At 39.1% G+C, this 16,884-nt stretch overlaps 1 protein-coding gene across 1 annotated transcript in view; it reads right to left on the bottom strand.

The window, feature by feature from the left end:
• The window catches only part of syne3 (spectrin repeat containing, nuclear envelope family member 3), an 80,535-nt gene that overhangs the window by 9,293 nt on the left and 54,358 nt on the right, over nt 1-16,884 (bottom strand). The window contains exons 13-17 of the mRNA XM_084742190.1: nt 10,207-10,379; nt 7,203-7,875; nt 5,974-6,117; nt 2,991-3,176; nt 887-937 (exon numbers count right to left, since the gene is read on the bottom strand). Coding sequence (XP_084598316.1) covers nt 887-937; nt 2,991-3,176; nt 5,974-6,117; nt 7,203-7,875; nt 10,207-10,379 — 1,227 coding nt within the window. The remainder of the gene's footprint in view (nt 1-886; nt 938-2,990; nt 3,177-5,973; nt 6,118-7,202; nt 7,876-10,206; nt 10,380-16,884) is intronic.

Genomic DNA, 16,884 nt, shown 5'->3' with positions numbered 1-16,884 from the left:
TAATTTGTCCCTCGGGTGTAAACTAAGACTCATCAGTTTCTTTCATTTATCATTTTTGCTCCTGCCCCTAAAAGAAAACTGATGCAGCAGATTTTAGAAAATGCATGCCCCTTTCCTTTAAAACTTTTCTTAAGACACAGGATTTTTTGGGGGGGATGTCTGGACTTTCAGCTTTCAGCAGCAACAGAGTCATACAGGCCTTACACACACTGTACGGTGTCAGAAACAGGCTGTGATGGAGGACTGTGACGACCTATAAGTTCTTTGGTAATGTCAAACTATTTTCAACACTTGTCAGACAGGAGGCAGTAGACATGCCTTTATTTTACAACTGTATATGAACAAATATGATCAAACCAACAACTGATAAAAAACCAACAACTGATAAAAATCATGATCATGACTTTTTACCAAATCAAACAAGCCTGACTTGACATCTACAGTTTATTAACTTAATTAAAGTTAAATCCAGTGTGTCACATTTTGGGGAATTTACTGTCAGAATATGGCAGAATCCAATTTTCTTAAGTCTATTTTCATTAGTGTTTAATTGCTTGCAAATAATAATTGTTGTGCTTTTGTTATCTTAGAGTGAGCCCCTTAATATCTGCAGAGGTAGCAGCTCATCTGCTATGGAGGCCACCATGTTTCTACAGCAAACCAAACCTTAGCTCTAGATATGTGCCTTAGGTTCTCCTACACACTTGGAAGGGAAGGTTGAGTCAATCTGCAAGCTCACCACTAGATAATACTAAATCCTACACACTGGTGCTTAAAATAGCTAGATAAACTGTTTTTATTCACAACAGCTAATGTGTGACAAACTCTATAAATGTACTGTTTTCATGGAACCCTGAGGAAGACATGAAAGTTAGTTTGGAGTTACCTTTTGCACTGTTGCCGCCACGGGCACCTCCTCTTGTTTGGCTTGAAGTCTCTGCAGAGATAGAAAATATTTCAGTCAGTTCACAATGTTGACTGTGTTCAAAACCTCAGCAAGAGTTACCTTGTGCTCTGATAATCACACTAAATTGAGACCACAGTGAGGCTGCACCACACTGCAGGACCACACTGTTGAAGTGTTTTGTTCTTAAAAATCATGAGTTTGTGAACACATTTGGTTCCATAACATCTGGAGAACACTGTGCAATTACCCTCCAGTCTACTGTAGTACTGGATGCACTGTGCAGAAGTGTGACAGGGAATCTAAATTGTGTTACACTGCCACCCTGTGGTGAGAAACTGCAGTTACCATCACAAGACAAAAGTCAATGCAGGGCCCTGGTGTACAACCGTAATTATCAACAGTTTCCAAAATCAAGCACAGTTATATTTGTGCTCCAAATTTACAATTCTTTTACCAGTGATGTGTTATATTTATCTATTTATATACATATACATGCACCTATCTATGTATATGCATTTTTGCACACTCTGTTGAAGTGATTGATCAAGTGACTGTTCTCATGTGTATTTAAGAAGGCACTGCTCCAAACCTCACTACTTCGGTGCATTAAAGAAGTGGAAATCGGAGCCCTGCAGTGTGCAAGATGATATTTATTTACTTGTCTCTTTAGTCACCTTCAGTTCAGCACCTGTTCTAAGTTTGGGTTGGATGTGTGTACATACTCCTATTTTCATTCCTGGTCTGAACCCTGCCAGCTCTCTTGTCCTAAGTACAGGTGAGCCACATGTGTGAGCAGAGCAGCTCAAAGTGGGTGTGAAGATGATGTTGCATGGTGTGTGTAGCTGCTTTTTCTGCTTGCCTGTATATTTCTTCCCATTCTTAAAGTAATTGTTTTATTCTCATACAGACTATCTTCTAATTAGCATCAGCCCATCTTGAGTCTCATTGTTGGCTGTTCTTTATCAGTAATGTGATGTGAAAAACATCAGATCAGAGTTACAAAGGTACACATCCTGTTCGCAGTTCAGTTATAAAAGCCCTGTGCACCACAAAGCATCCATCACAGTGTGTTTATTTTGAGACTCAGCTTGGAATAATGAACACATAAACAGTAATCATTACAAATGAGTCCTCCATCTCCTCCTGCATGCCCTCAAAATGCCAACCATCGCCTGAATCATACCGAGTATGTCTAACATGTGAGAACACATCTGCTGCAGACGATATCTTGTGTGCTACATGTGTGAAAGGACTCATTCAGACAATATTCCAACAGAATAGAATAGAACAGAGTGCATATGTGAAAACTAGTGTTGTCAAACATACGGCCCGTGGGCCGTCTATAAGGTCTATAAGGCAAAAAACAAGAATTACAATTTGTAGAAAATTCTGAGAATCATCTTACATGTCTCAAACCTTGTTTTACATTATTGAACTAACAAAAACTGCACATATTCAACATGCAAGCATGGTGCAGACTTGGCTTAATTTAGGAAATGGTACTGTCCACCTGTAACTTAAGCCTGAACCAAAGGTGAGACTTCTCCTGGAGCCATATCCTTTTCTTTGTAAGCTGTACTCTGTATTGGACTGTGTACTGTGAGAGAAATAGTTGGAATGATGTATCCCTGATGATAATGACATACTATCTTCTTGTTGGTTGTATTTTTGTGGAAGAAAATGATTGGGAAAAGGAATATAGAAGCACGTGGCTTGCACTGTCCCAGCCAAGTAAAAGAATGAGGAGCAGGCAGCAGCAGGGAGATAATGGAGAACAGTAGTTCTCAACTGGAACAAAGAAAGAAGTAGAGTACAAAAGGAAAAGTAAATGTAAAAAGTAAAAAGAAAATGTTAAGACAGAGCTCTCCTTAGAGACAAGATTTTTTTTTGCTTCTTTTTTGTTGCAAAGCCCTATTTTATTTTGCACTTGAGTATTTTATCTTTACATGATGGAACAAGCCACCACAAACCGGCACGGAGCAGAACATCAAGATAAACATATGTGAGTACCTGCATGTTAACAGTGAATAGTGACCAAAAAGAAATCACAACATTGATACAGGTTCAGGGTAGCCCCTCTCACCTTGGCACTGGTCCTGGCCCTGACATCTCCCATATCCCTCAGTTTGGACTTGTAGAGCATCCAGCGGTAGCGAAGATCCTCCAGACCCAAATCTTCTGCTGGTCCAGAACCAGCCTCGCTGCCCTGACTCTCCTGCAGCAACAGCTGGAACTGCTCCTGACCCCAGCCCACTTCAGCCCTCAGAGCCTGCACCAGGACACAGAACACAGTTTCACCTACACTGGACTACTACACAAAGTTCCCGCTGTCTGTTCTTTTGTTCTGTTTTTAACTTTAACCATTTCAGAAGTGACAAGAAACATAAGGAGTAACGACGAGTATTTTAACCACAGGAGGTCAGTGTAACAGGGCTTTTCAGCTTGATGAAGTCAGCATAATCAGATTAAACATTACATCAATACACTGAAAAAGTTGACATTCATAATATTGACAGAGCAAGCCAGGATTAGGGCTGCAACTAATAATTATTTCATTATAGATTAATCTGTTGTTTGGTCTATAAAATGTCAGAAAGTGGTTAGTGTTAGTGTTTCCCAAAGCCCAAGAGAACGTCCTCAAATGTCAAATGCTTTGCAAACAACCCAAAGATATTCAGTTTACTGTCATAAAGGAGTAAAGAAGCCGGAAAATATTTACATGTAAGACGCTGAAATCAAAGGATTTTGACTTTTTTTTCTATAAAATTACTCAAACCGATAGATTATCAAACCATAAAGAAACAAAAACATTCTGTTGTATATTCTAGTTTCACACTGGCAGCAGCCAACAGTGGAGTTGAAGCAAGTGTGCATAAAACTGTCAGGAAAAACAGGCGGTCATGGTATTTTTTTTATTGCATTTAAAAATACCACTAAAAGCTTCTGTAACAATCAAATGTCAGTTTAGTTCATTTCAGACCACATATTTCTAACATCACTTTCTCAGGAAGCACAATCAGACCCTGGTACCACTTTTCTAAAGTATCATGTGCAGCATTTAAGAGCATTTATCACTGCAGGGATTTTCTACTCTGTTAAATCTACTCATACATTTATACATAAAGGCCAAAATGCACTAAAGGCGTCTGACGCTCGCGATTTGAAACGCACCCATTGTTCTAAATGGCAGAACACGCACTGAAAGCATCTTGACGCACGTCAAAGTGACTTGACGCTCGCACTCCGATTTTTGGAGCGTCAAATGAGGACCAGGGCTTTTTTGTCTGCAGCTGCAGTTCGAGTTTGGGGAGAGTTACATGGAATAAAAAAAAGGCATGGACGTGAGGAGTGAGTGCTGATGGAGCTTTAGCTCCACCTGAAACCAGGTAAAAGAAAAAAAGGAAAAAAAAAAAAAATGACCCGCAGGAGACGGGGAGGGAGGGAGAGAGCGTGTGAATAGGGACAGATGCGCCGACTTGATAAAAAAACTTTTTATGATCATGAAACATAATATTGAACACTTTTGTGACATGTGAGTTTTTTGCTCTAAGTCCGATTTGTTTACTTAATACTTTACTTAATTACTCACCGCCGATTGATCATAACTGTGCAGGAGGAGAGAGAGGGACAGCAGAGAGGAGGGAGAGGGAGCGTGTGTGAAGTGCTGACTGATATAAAACTTTTTTGATGATGAATCCTGATGTTACTGTACAATTCCCTGTCTAAAATATCAGTCTCAGTAACAAACAGACAGACGCTCGTCTCCTCCATGAAAGCTTTGTCACTTCGCAACATTATTTTAAATCATTATGAACTGTCCAGACTCTGTGTCTCCCTCTTCATCTCCTCGGTGTGTGTCGGTGTGCAGTTTGCTGTCTGTTGTGGTCTAAAACATCCTCACAGGTGTAAACTGGGCGAAACTGATGTAAATTATCCTGCTTTCTTAATATAAAAACATTAATATCGCGCACCGTTTAGTCATTATATAGACGGACCTGAAAAAAGATGAGGATTTTTTTCCCTCAGAGGACAATATTTTATTAAAGACATAAACGATTATTAATAGTTATACTAAATAAATAAACAGATGCATATAAATAACGACTTTTTCCTACAATACTGCTGGTTTTATGGTGATGGAATGTTAAATCTGACGCCTGCAGTGCGCTATAGAAGCTTCAAAAGACGCAGTGCATTTTGGCCTTAAGGCTTCTTATCACTGCCTGACGTGAGGACATTTATACAGACACATGAATGTGACTGTAACATGTTGACACACTTGACAACACTGTAAGCTACTAGGCATTGTTTGGACTCAAAGGAGTGTGGTTGCTTTGAGGAGTATGTCGACCGCCATCTACTTCAGGTAATACACTGTCTATCCCTTTGCATACTGCTTTTTTTTTTCAAAACCACTGATGACCAACTTTACATCACAGTGTATTTCCCTCAGCATATTATTTTTTTTTAAATATCATCAATTAAGTTCTCTATAAAATGGGACTCAGGGTCTCATACCTGACATCATTAATTACTTCAAGTGCACCTCCACTCATGTAGAACTAAGGAGAAACTCTCCCTCTGTCATCTTGACACGACTCTGTCATTATATCCCTCTTTAGTGAATTTAATGTTGAAGGAGCACCATTTTGGTAGCATATACTAAACAAATGCTGAAAGTCAGCAAGAGCACTGACAAAGACTGTTAGTTTAAAGGAGCAATATGAAGCAAAAATGAGTACAGCAGTCCAAATAGTGAGTTGGAGCCATAGACTGTATGTTAAATAGGTTTCAATCCTGTTTAATATACAATCTATGTTTAAGGTAAGTTGTTTCTCCTGACCCCTCCTCCCCAGACACAGCAGAGACAGGCAGCCTGCAGGAGCTCTGCAGGAGCACAGAATGCACACAACTTTGTAAATTGACAATTATAAGCGAGGATGAGTCCTCCACTGTAAGTTGATCAGCTGTTTATAACTGAAAACAGTGCAGTGTGAACATGTGAGGTGGTGTCACACTGCAACTACAGACTGAGCTGTAATGTGTTAATGTTGACAGAAGCTCACCTTGAGTGTGTCCTGTCTGATCTTGAGTTCTTTGGCACTGAGTGTTGCTCCCTTGGCGCCGAGGATCCCTGAGAGGAGTTCGTTCTGTTTGGACAGCCAGGCCTCGAACTCCCACCTCCTGGATGAGAATTGCCCTGCAGCTCTCTGTAAAACACCAAACAACTTGTAAAACCCTTCCACACACTTATACTCTTTGAAGGAGCAGCAGTCAGTCTGTGCTCAATTCTTCTGCCTGACATGAAAAAGTGGGTGCAAAGGTGATTACAGTCATTCCTTGCTCTTACAGCCAATGCCCTGAAAGTAAAATTGGAAAGAGGACAAATGAACACCTGAAGGTTTGTGCTTAGACAGCTACATTCATCACTGAATGAATGGTTAAGTTCTTAACTAACTTTATTCTGGGGCTGTACTGAAGAGTCTGAAGCTTCAAAGCTTCATTCATAATGTTGACACTAGAATTATAAAAATTTAGATGATGCCCAGCTTTTTGCTTTCTTTGCATTTCAATTTATTGTGTATCTCTCTGTTTTCCTTCCAAACCTCAAATACTCCTATAAAAAGGCTGCTGCGAATAATATCAAAGGTACCGCCTCTCATCCTCGTCTTTTAGGCTCTCCTTGTCCCTGTTTGACTGCTCTGATGAAGGGAAACCAAAACGCCAAAGACATAAGGGTCAGCTTTGGCCAAAGAAAATATGCTGGAGGTGAAGCAGTTGTGCAAAACGTTGCCAAAACAGAGCCAGGGCGAGTAAAGAAAATCCTCCCTGTTGAATTATCAGTACAGACTAGAGGCTGGCAAACCCACAGGAAAAGGAAATCCCATGGGATTCTTGTGGGATGGGAGTCAATTTCACTAATCATCACGGGACTGGGAGGGACAAGAAAATACTCAACGGGAATGAGAATCATAATAACAATGGGTCCGTTTTTTACATATAAAAACATGGACAATGACATGTGTGAACAGACGGGAATCATTCTTCCAGGACTGGGACAGGAACTTTTTTTTTACTCTGTCATGGGATTGGGACAAAATAGGATTATTTGTGTGGGAGATGGATGGGAAAATTTACTCCTGTTTCACCCTCTAGTACAGACAGTACAATTACAAGTCCTGGGAGCGTTGCTGTGACAGCTTGTGGCTGGCTTCGCCTAGTTTGCTTCTCTCCACAGTTAACCAAGGGGCAGGAAATCTGAACACTTGTTTGGAGATAACACTGACAACGTTACCATTGTGTGTTGCGTTGGTGCTGGTGATGCTTGCTTGGCTGTGTCTCTTGTGAACAGCGTGAATGCTCCTCTTCCTGGGCTGCGGCCTTCTGCTGCCTCCACGCTGCTTTCTCCAGAGCTCAGTCTTCCTTCCTCACCATAGCTGACCTTCGTGGTGAGCGCTGCTGTCCCTCTGTCTCTTCTAGCCAACATGCTGCTGTCTCCCTCTGTTGGTTTATCACTGTCAGGACTTCCATCAGCGTTCGACTCTTTGGAAACTTTCTGGCGTGCTCTGCTGCGAATGCTGGAGCCAGAGGCATCTACTTCGTCCCCTTTACGAGAGCGCCGGCTGTCTGTGCTTGTCCTTGATGGGCTCACATGTTCACTGTCCTGTCCAGCCAGAAGGACCTGACCCTCACCATGGCCCTGGAACCACCCGCTCTGCCCTGTCATCACCCCCTCTCCTGCCTGTCCCTCCAGGCTTCCTCCTCTTCTGAACCCAGAGGTAGCCGCGGCCGCATACACCTCTGCTGGATGGTCTTGATGCTGTCCTCTCTGGCTCCTGGAGCTTCCTGCCCTAACCTGACTGTCTCCCTCCCCCAGACTGAGCTCTGTTGTCAGGGACGTGTTGTCTATCGACAGACCCCCAGCTCTCCATGAGTCAGACTCTTGTTCTGTGGAGCCGTTCAGCAGCCTGGAGAGAAACAAAGAGACAGGTTAAAGAGGAAGGGTCTCTGCAGATACAGACACCACCACACACTTCTAGTCAGTCATAACGATGATTATATAAGTGATGATTGAAAGCCATTATTTTTGTATGAGTCTATACATTGTTTTTTAGTAAAATGTTGCATACTTTATCTTTAAGTCTAATGGGTCACAAAGACAAGAAAAAACTCTCATTTCTCTTCACTCCATTCAGTTTTTTCCTTACAAAACACGTAGCTGACATTGTTTGTTTATGTGGATGTATTTATATTCTGCACCACAGCCAGTTATCTCAACGCTCCAGTGACTGAGCTTGAATGTTCATTCAGTTTTGACAAGACATTTGACGAGAGTCTCAATTTAAAATGTATCAGAAAGTTGTAAACACTGGATCGTATGAGATTTTTTTTTGTTAAACTGGTTTTTAAACCACACTTGGTTTCTTGGTGGTAATATAACAGCAACATTCAGGAAGGAGCCAGTGTCACTGTGGACCAAACAACCTTGAATGTTTAAGTATTGATTCAGTGAATATGTATCATGTTTGCAATTCTAAAAAGTGTCTGTATACCAATTCACAGATATGGAGGAAACTCTCTTCTTTTAAAAAAAAAAAAAAAAATCAAATCCAAGGTCAAATATAAATTTACCACACTGAAGAGAGTGTGGATCGATAGATGCAGACCCTCATATATTTTGGAAAATTGTGCATGAAACTACAGAAAAGATACTGAGCTACGTGGTACTTTATATTTGTAATTTTAATCTTACTAAAGAGAATAAAAGAATAAGGGATAGGCATTTGATAAAATTAGTTTTGATAGCGAGTAAGAAAACTTTTACAAGGGAATGGGGGTAAAGTATGTCCTTGTTAGGAACGGTGGATAGGAGAGGAGAAGAAATCCACAAACACACAAAAAAAACTTACACATCGCCTGAGACTACAAGAAACACAGCAGGAAGAAAAGTGGGAGAAATGGGCATCATTCAGAACCCAGAGCAGCAATGAAGACTACGAACAGGACCAACTGATTCAGATGATGACACTGAGAGAAAGAATGGGCTACATGCATGCATGTCCCAAACAAATGTTTTTCTTTTTTGCATTATTTTGTTTTTGGGTTTTTTGTTTGTATTTAATATGTGTGTAAATGTTCAAATTATCAATATAAAACTTAAGTGAAACATACAGTAAGTGTCTGTGTAATGTAAGAAGCAACTAGCTTGGTTTGTCAATTTATACATTACTTAACATATCTTATTTCACTTATTCTAGATTCTGGACCTTTCTGATAGTCAGAACTACAACAGCAGGTGATATCAAAGACACCATGATACAAAAAGTCATGTAGAAAATGTGGAATGACTACACCTGTAATCTCTTATCAAAAGCAGATGCATGTCAGCTGGTTTTCAGTCATCAGTGTCACAAATCTGGTCATTACATAGATCAAGTATTGGCCTTTGAGCACACAAAATTGTTTCTCTCATTTCATTTAGACACCGAGGTTGGGCAGGAGTGCATCATTTGCCTGTTACATTGATGTCATTACTTTTCAGTTGTTTAGTAATGAGCAGGGTTGATATTTGGGGCTGACTTGGTTGCAGAGTTCCTGCACCTTTTCCAAAGTCATATTCAAGCAGGAATTTCCAAGCTTTTCTGCTATAGTAAATGACATATGATTTTACATACACTCAAATAATTATTTCACTTCTTGATCACATTAATCAATAGTTGTCAGTTGTTATTTCACTATAAAATAGAAATACATCATGTTTCATAATAGGATTCTAGAGAAAGGTGACTAGGTGTCTGTAAATAGACTTGGCATCCTATCAGCTATAACCTGGCTGAACCAACAATAATTGTTTCAATAAATGTTTTTTGCATTTTCCGTTGTCAAGCCAGTGCTTATTCCAATGGCAACCTCCCTTCAACTTCTTATTTATTTATCTAACAAGCAAACTATTCAGTCAGAGTGAGTTATCATGAAGATTATCTAATTATAAATTCAAGCACATTTATCCAAAATTCAATCACTTTTCAAACCTTGAAAACACAACATTAAAATTAAAGTTTTCAAGGATTTCCAGCACCGGTACAAACTCTGTTTGTCTTCCTGGAAGTTAGTTAGGTGGATTAATATCAGTTTGGTGTGAGTGTGGGAGGACTGTGATGTGTTAGCTTCTACCAAAATAACAGATCTCTTCATAATTGTTGTAAAGATTGTCTTCTTTGTGGTCTTATCTGGCTTGATAATGTTTGGAGGGTGACAGAGTCAGAGTGACCAGTTGTAAACACCCAGTTGTAAGGTACCTGTGCAGATTGAGACTCATGTTGTAGAGGGCCAACCAGGACTCTCGAAGGCGCTTCATGTCTCGCACAATGTGGACCTGTCCCTCCACTGAGGTCTTCTCCAGAACACCCTGACCCTGGATCTCCATCTGCTGCAGCTGGAGCTCCTTCTCTGGAAACTCTCCCAGTGCTCTCTGTGGACAGGGACAAGGACATTTTAATACACACGGGGGTCAGAGAGAGGAGATCAAAACTCATGGTTCAGGCTGAACACTTTTAATCAGGCAGCAATCAAGATTTAACAGCTAAGAGTCACCAGTGTGACACTTTGCATCATTGTACAATTAGTTTTTCACAACTTAAACATGTTTAATTACTTTCAGTAATCAGCCACATAACAACTGTACTGTCTGTCTCTGTCTGTCTGTGGAGAAAAACAGCTCTGCTTTTGTGAAGCACTGTACACTCATTTGACCATTAACTGATCTAAGCTAAGCTCAGTATGTGATTTTCACCAGTAGATGGTGAGCTTGAGCTTTGGTTACTATTTAACATTTACTGAAACATTTTCTCAAAATGTCTTCCAAGACAGAGAAAAGAATAACCATTCTTTACTTTCTTTGAGTCAGTATGTAAATCACAATGATAAGTGCAAGCTGTTGTAGTTGACTGCAAACTGTTGACTTTCTTATGAGAAACCAAATGTTGAGATGCTGAAGAGAAATACTGCTTCAGATTGCTTCGAAAAAAAAAAAAAGTTTACTAAATACATGCCCATTGTGTGTGACACAAACTTATTTACAACATCCCTACTACACTGGGTTTCATTTAACAAAAACATCTTGAGGCTAAAATGATCCAGGGACTTAAAATGACGGAGATCATTTCAGCCTTAAAGGGACAGTTCAATCCAAAATGAAAAATACATATTTTCCCCATGGTCTGTAGTGCTATTTATCATCTAGATGTTTTTGGTGCGGGTTTCAGAGTTTTGGAGATATCAGCTGTAAAGATGTCTGCCTTCACTCCAGTAAAATGGGACTAAATGACACTCGGCTTGTGGTGCTCAAAGTAATCATAAATGAATAAAAAAAAATTCAAAACCAATGTTTCTTTCCAAAAATCATGACACAGTTACTCTAGAATAGCCACAGACCTTGTTATGAACAATTTCAAGTAGGAACTACTTTAGAATCTACCAGAAAGACATTTTTTCCTAGCAAAAGAATGGAACTCCTCACGACAAGGTCTGAGTTTTTCAGCTGTATTTTTTTGTGCTTTTGGTGGCATTTAGTCCCATTATATTGGAGAGAAGACAGACATCTCTACGGCCAATATCTCCAGATCTCTGAAACTCTTTTTTTTTTTCCAAGAAAATAAGATAATAAAAGATATTTTTCTCCTTGCCAATAGCACTTTTTTATTTTTGGGTGAACTGTCCCTTTAAGGAAGTGGGGCTTTGGTCTGAAACTACGAGACTTATCTTTCTAGTAACACTCACCAATTTGTTGAGAATGTCAGTCACACACGTTTGTGTAAGTAAATGTGATGAGGTTTTTAAAGAGCTGTGTCTGCCTGACACTGTAGTGGAAAATTGAAGTGATAAGTGTGACACAGACTGAGAGTGTCAGTGTTCCAGGGATATGAGCGCCATGTTGATGAGACACTGTGAGGATTTTCTGGATTACTTTTGATACAAGAGAAACGTAATCATTTTGAGGCAGCATTTGAAGTTGTGTGCAATAACCACTGTATTTCAATGATTTTTAAGAGAAGTTGTGGGTTTGCTGCCGATGGCCACTGAAGATACTGTTATCAAGTAAGTGAGTAAGTTGCTCTGATCGTTGGTGTTTGATGTCTGTGTGTTCTGCCTTAACTGATCTACGGCTATGAGGAAAAGAGCAGCTTACAATTACATCAGCTGAATTCATGGGGTTAACCTCTTCCACTCCACCCTCCATACCAGAAACTTTTTTTTTTTACAGGGTAGACAGCTGAAGATTCATTTGAGGTGCAGCTCAGCAGTGTGTGACAAGTTTTTAAGGTCATAAATCTGCAATAAACATGTTTACTTTAGGGCTCTATTCACATTTTGAAAGTTAAGAGAGTATAAGAGAGTTGTTGCACCACTGAACCATTTTTGAGAACTGGAGAATTGATAAAAATGGTTAAAAAACCATCCAAAATACCATGTTAAGACACCAAAACTTTGAGGAACATGACAGAAAAATACATGTTGTGATTTAGGATAAAAGCTGCAACAATTTATCAGTAAATCAATTTTTAAAATGAAAGGCAACTATTTTCAGAACTGATCAATCGATTTGAGTTGTGTTTTAAGAAAAAAAGTCCAAATTCTCTGATTTCAGTTTCTTAAATGTGAATATTTTCTGGTTTCTTTACTCCTCTCTGACAGTAAACTGAATATCTTTGAGTTGTGGACAAAGCAAGACATTTAAGGACGTCATCTTGGACTTTGGGAAACACTGATCAACATTTTTAAACATTTCATGGCCCAAACAACTAATTAATTGATGGAGAAACTGATCAACAGATTGATCGATAATGAAAATGGTTGTTAAGGAGACACACAGTAGAGCACACAGACGCTTCATGAGGCTATGATTATTCTAGAGGTCATTTTAGACAGTACATACACATACTTTAGGTAACATGCTGTCAGTAAACTACACATTCATGTTTAAAGATTGTGTAAAGTAACAATACATGTGTGCTCTGAGTTTGTCACACCACAGAAACATGTTATTAACCACCCAGCAAAATGTTAATAATTAAAAATCACTAACTATATAAAATTAGGTCTTAAAATCATGAAAAAACACCACTACAACCTGAAAACAATAAGAACAACGACGGTGACAGGATGGTGTTTTTTTTCTTCTGTGTCTGGTTGTTGGAACTGAAGTGAGCTGAACTGAACTGCTGGACTGATTTGGACTGAGAGAGTCACTGAAGGTACGTTTGTAACTGACCATTAGGGAGGGTGAGGGGAGGGGGGAGGCGTGTGTCGGTTGGTGGGGCTTATATAATGTTGCGGGACCACGACTCCAGCACGTCACCAAGCCATGTTTCACATCCGCCCAAAAAATCCCGAACACAGAAATTGAGCACAACAGTTTAACTGCCAACTCCACAAGTCAGTACTACATGGTTCTTAGTTTTCACATGTTTTCAGCAAACATTTTCTACCATGTATACTGAGTTTTGAAGAAAAACTCCTTTTTCCTTTACATAGACTTTAACAGCAGCTGAGCTGAGGCCAAAGAAGCCAGAGCAGCACAAGGTCACAGGCTGTTGAATGCAGCACTTACTGCTGGCTAAGAAAGACTTTGACTTTTTCTTTCAAACTTCAGCACATCTCCTGTGTGTGGTGAAGTGTACACACTCCTCCGTACCGTCTGTTTAATGTGTGCAAACACACTGAACCAGTGGCAGCATTTTTTGGAATGGATTTCTCCTCTCTGGTGCTCTCCTGCTGCCTGTTTTAAGCTGATAAGATGGCTGTAATTCATAAAAACTCTCTAGAACTATGAAACTTATTTGCACACTGCTACATATATTTGATATCCATTCTATATATTGAAAGAGCAGAGCTGCTGAACTGTATTGTAGGCACACTGAGATAATGAAATACAGAGGTGAAGAATCTCAACCCACTGTGGTGATGAGACTGGCAGGTAGGTCAGTGCAATAATGAACACTGTAATTATAAATAGTCTTCTTGGTATTCCCATTAAAATTCATGACTGGGGTCATCACTGAGGTCACTGTGAGCTGCCATCAGGTCGCTCACAGAGCCAGCTGATAGAACAACACATGTAAATCATATGAAATCAGGATTTTAATGAACTGATGACTTTCTCCATCATGAACTAAGACACCTGCAGGTCTGATGAGGCCACATGATGAATCATGTCTGAATGACTTGAAGGAAGATTACTGAAATGATCATACCTGTGGTTTTACAGTCCAGTCCATCTTACACTATTAGAAATAAGCGTTCCAAAAAGGTACTTCCTCAAGTTCTACCTAGAACCACCTACCTAGGATTCTTCTAAGACTAAGGGTTCCATTAAAACCCTTTTAATCTAAAGATCACTTTTTGGAAGAAAGAATTCTTCAAGGACTGTTGAAATCCTTTAAGAGCTCTTTCTTTGAGAATTCATCAAAGGTTCTTTGTATTGGATGGGTTCTAAGATAAAGCCCTTTGAATACAAAAAAAGTTCTTGGTAGAACCCCTTGGGTGGGTTCTAGATAAAACCTTACAAATACGTTCTTGACAGAACCCCCTAGGTGGGTTCTTGTTAGCACCTTAGAAGATGGGAAGATTGTGGATAAAACCCCCACAGACAGTTCTCGGTGGAACCATTACACCATATCATCACCACATCATCTAAAGAAACCCTTTTGGAAGAAAAGTTCTTCAAGGGCTGTTGAAATCATTGAATGACTCTTTCTTCAAGGGTTTGTCAAAGGTTCTTTGTACCATAATGTAAAAACGTTCTCAGTAGAATGTCCGAGGGTTTGAGATAAAACCACTGGAATATAACATGGCTCTCATTAGAACCCCATGGATGGGTTTTAGATAAAACCTTGGAAAATAAAAAAGTTCTTAGTAGAACCCCATGAGTGTCTTTTAGATAAAACCCTTGGAACTGTTACATTACACCATAAAGGGTTCTCTGTAGACCTTCTCACAGGGGATTCTGGGTGAAATCCTTCATAGATGGTTCTAGATATCGCCCTTTATGTTGGGTTCTAGGTAGAACTCTCTGAAAGAGTTTCAAGTAGAATCTTAAAATACGGTTCGACACAAAAAGGGTTCTCCTATTCAGACAGCTGAAGAACGGTTCTAGTTAGGATGTTTATTTCTAGGAGAGTGTGCCCTTAACTAACAACCTGTCAGCTTCAGTTCAATTTAGTTAACTATGAAAATCAACTCAGAGCCTTGACATCACTCATCAGAGCTGATACATCATAACCAAACACACATCTACTCTGGTTTTCATTACATTTGTTAATTTTAGACTTTTAATTGTGTTAAAATGGCAGAGTGAATTTAAACAATTCTACAAAATATTACAAAAGTTATAATATGGCTGCATGGTTTGGGAAATAACAGCCACTAACTGAAGCTGTGATCCAGGCTGAAATGTTGTTGTCATCCTGTCAGTTCTCATACAGCTGACATTGTTCCTCAAACTTAGTCAGATGAATGATACAGTACTTCTTATTTTAATACAAAAAGGAAACAGGCAAAGAATCATATATTATACTAGGGCTGCACAATTAATTGAAATATTATTCCTTCGCAAGATGGCCAAGTGTAATATCCAAATCACAGCAGCTGCAATTTTTTGATAAAGGAGAAATGAGTGACAGAACAACGTCGTAGGTAAGGTTAAAAAAAAATAAAAATTAAAAAAAATTAAAAAAAAATCCACTCCAGATGTAAGAAAATATTTTTTTGGTTCAGATCGCAACAAATATCATATCATCATAATAAATGAGTGAAACTGAAAACTGTGATGCAAAAATGACCATTCCCACAAACTGTGAATCATCTTACAATGGCAATATTTGTGAAAATAATGCCAGCATGATTTATTTTTCTACATTGTGCAGCCCTGTATTATACACACATACAGATTTTCTATACATGCATGACATATACCAGGGTGAAAGCCAGGGGTGGAAGTAACTAATTACAAAAACTCAAGTTACTGTAAGTAGTTTTTTGGGTACTTTTATGGGTATATTTTCAGTACATTTACTTGTATCTAAATAAGCATTACATTAGGTAATCTACTTGGTTACTTTTAAAATCATAGTTGAGTACTGAGTACAATCTGAGTTCTCCAAGACTTTTATCTGCATTTTTCTTTGTAGCCAATAAGATGATCTGATTGCAAAAGGCGCGATAAAAACAAGTATGTATTGATGAAAAACTAAAATCTGCAGCAGCACAGGATTGGAGTGAGGATGTTGATAATTTATTATTAAATGATTTATGGTCACTGAGAATTTAAACAATTAAAAAAGTATTCATGGATATTTAATCAATAGTCTAGAAATGGCAGTAATTGCACCTCATTTGACATTGTTCTGTCTGCCAGAGCCATCTGTTAAGTAAAGAAATTAACCTTTAAATGAGAAAAAAATGGTAAATATGTTTTGTATCTTATAAATTATTAATGACTAATAAAAACTAAAAGAAATGAGCAGAATGGAGCAGCAGCTGGGAGTAATTCAGACTGATGATGTGCAGAAACAGAAACTACTTTGACTGAATCCTGCTGTTGAATACTTACATGTATATGTATATTTACTCAAGTGTACTTTTACTTGTAATTGAATAACATTTTAGTGATGTAACAGTACTTGTACTTAAGTACAGATTTTCAGAATTATAGTCTCTTATGAGAGAAATACACTCATCAGCACTGGAAGGCAGGCACAGTGATTGGATTAAGTGAATCCTGGGAGGTTCACTGCCCACATCATCCCCCAACCCTCCAGTCTGACCATATGGACCGTCGCATGCAATGTGATCGCCCCAAGAAGAGGGGAAGTCAAGATAAGAGCTAAGTAACACAGCTTGGACCTAAGGCTGTTCCACTACACAGCCTACTCCTGGCTAATGTCCAGTCTCAGGACATTAAAAAGGATAAAATAAGA

Source organism: Lutjanus erythropterus, chromosome 18, assembly GCF_056507025.1.
Source record: "Lutjanus erythropterus isolate fLutEry1 chromosome 18, fLutEry1.hap2, whole genome shotgun sequence".
NCBI classification, from domain to species: Eukaryota; Metazoa; Chordata; class Actinopteri; order Lutjaniformes; family Lutjanidae; genus Lutjanus; species Lutjanus erythropterus.
Note: the sequence above shows the minus strand (reverse complement) of the source record. Positions and strands in the feature narration are given on the sequence as shown.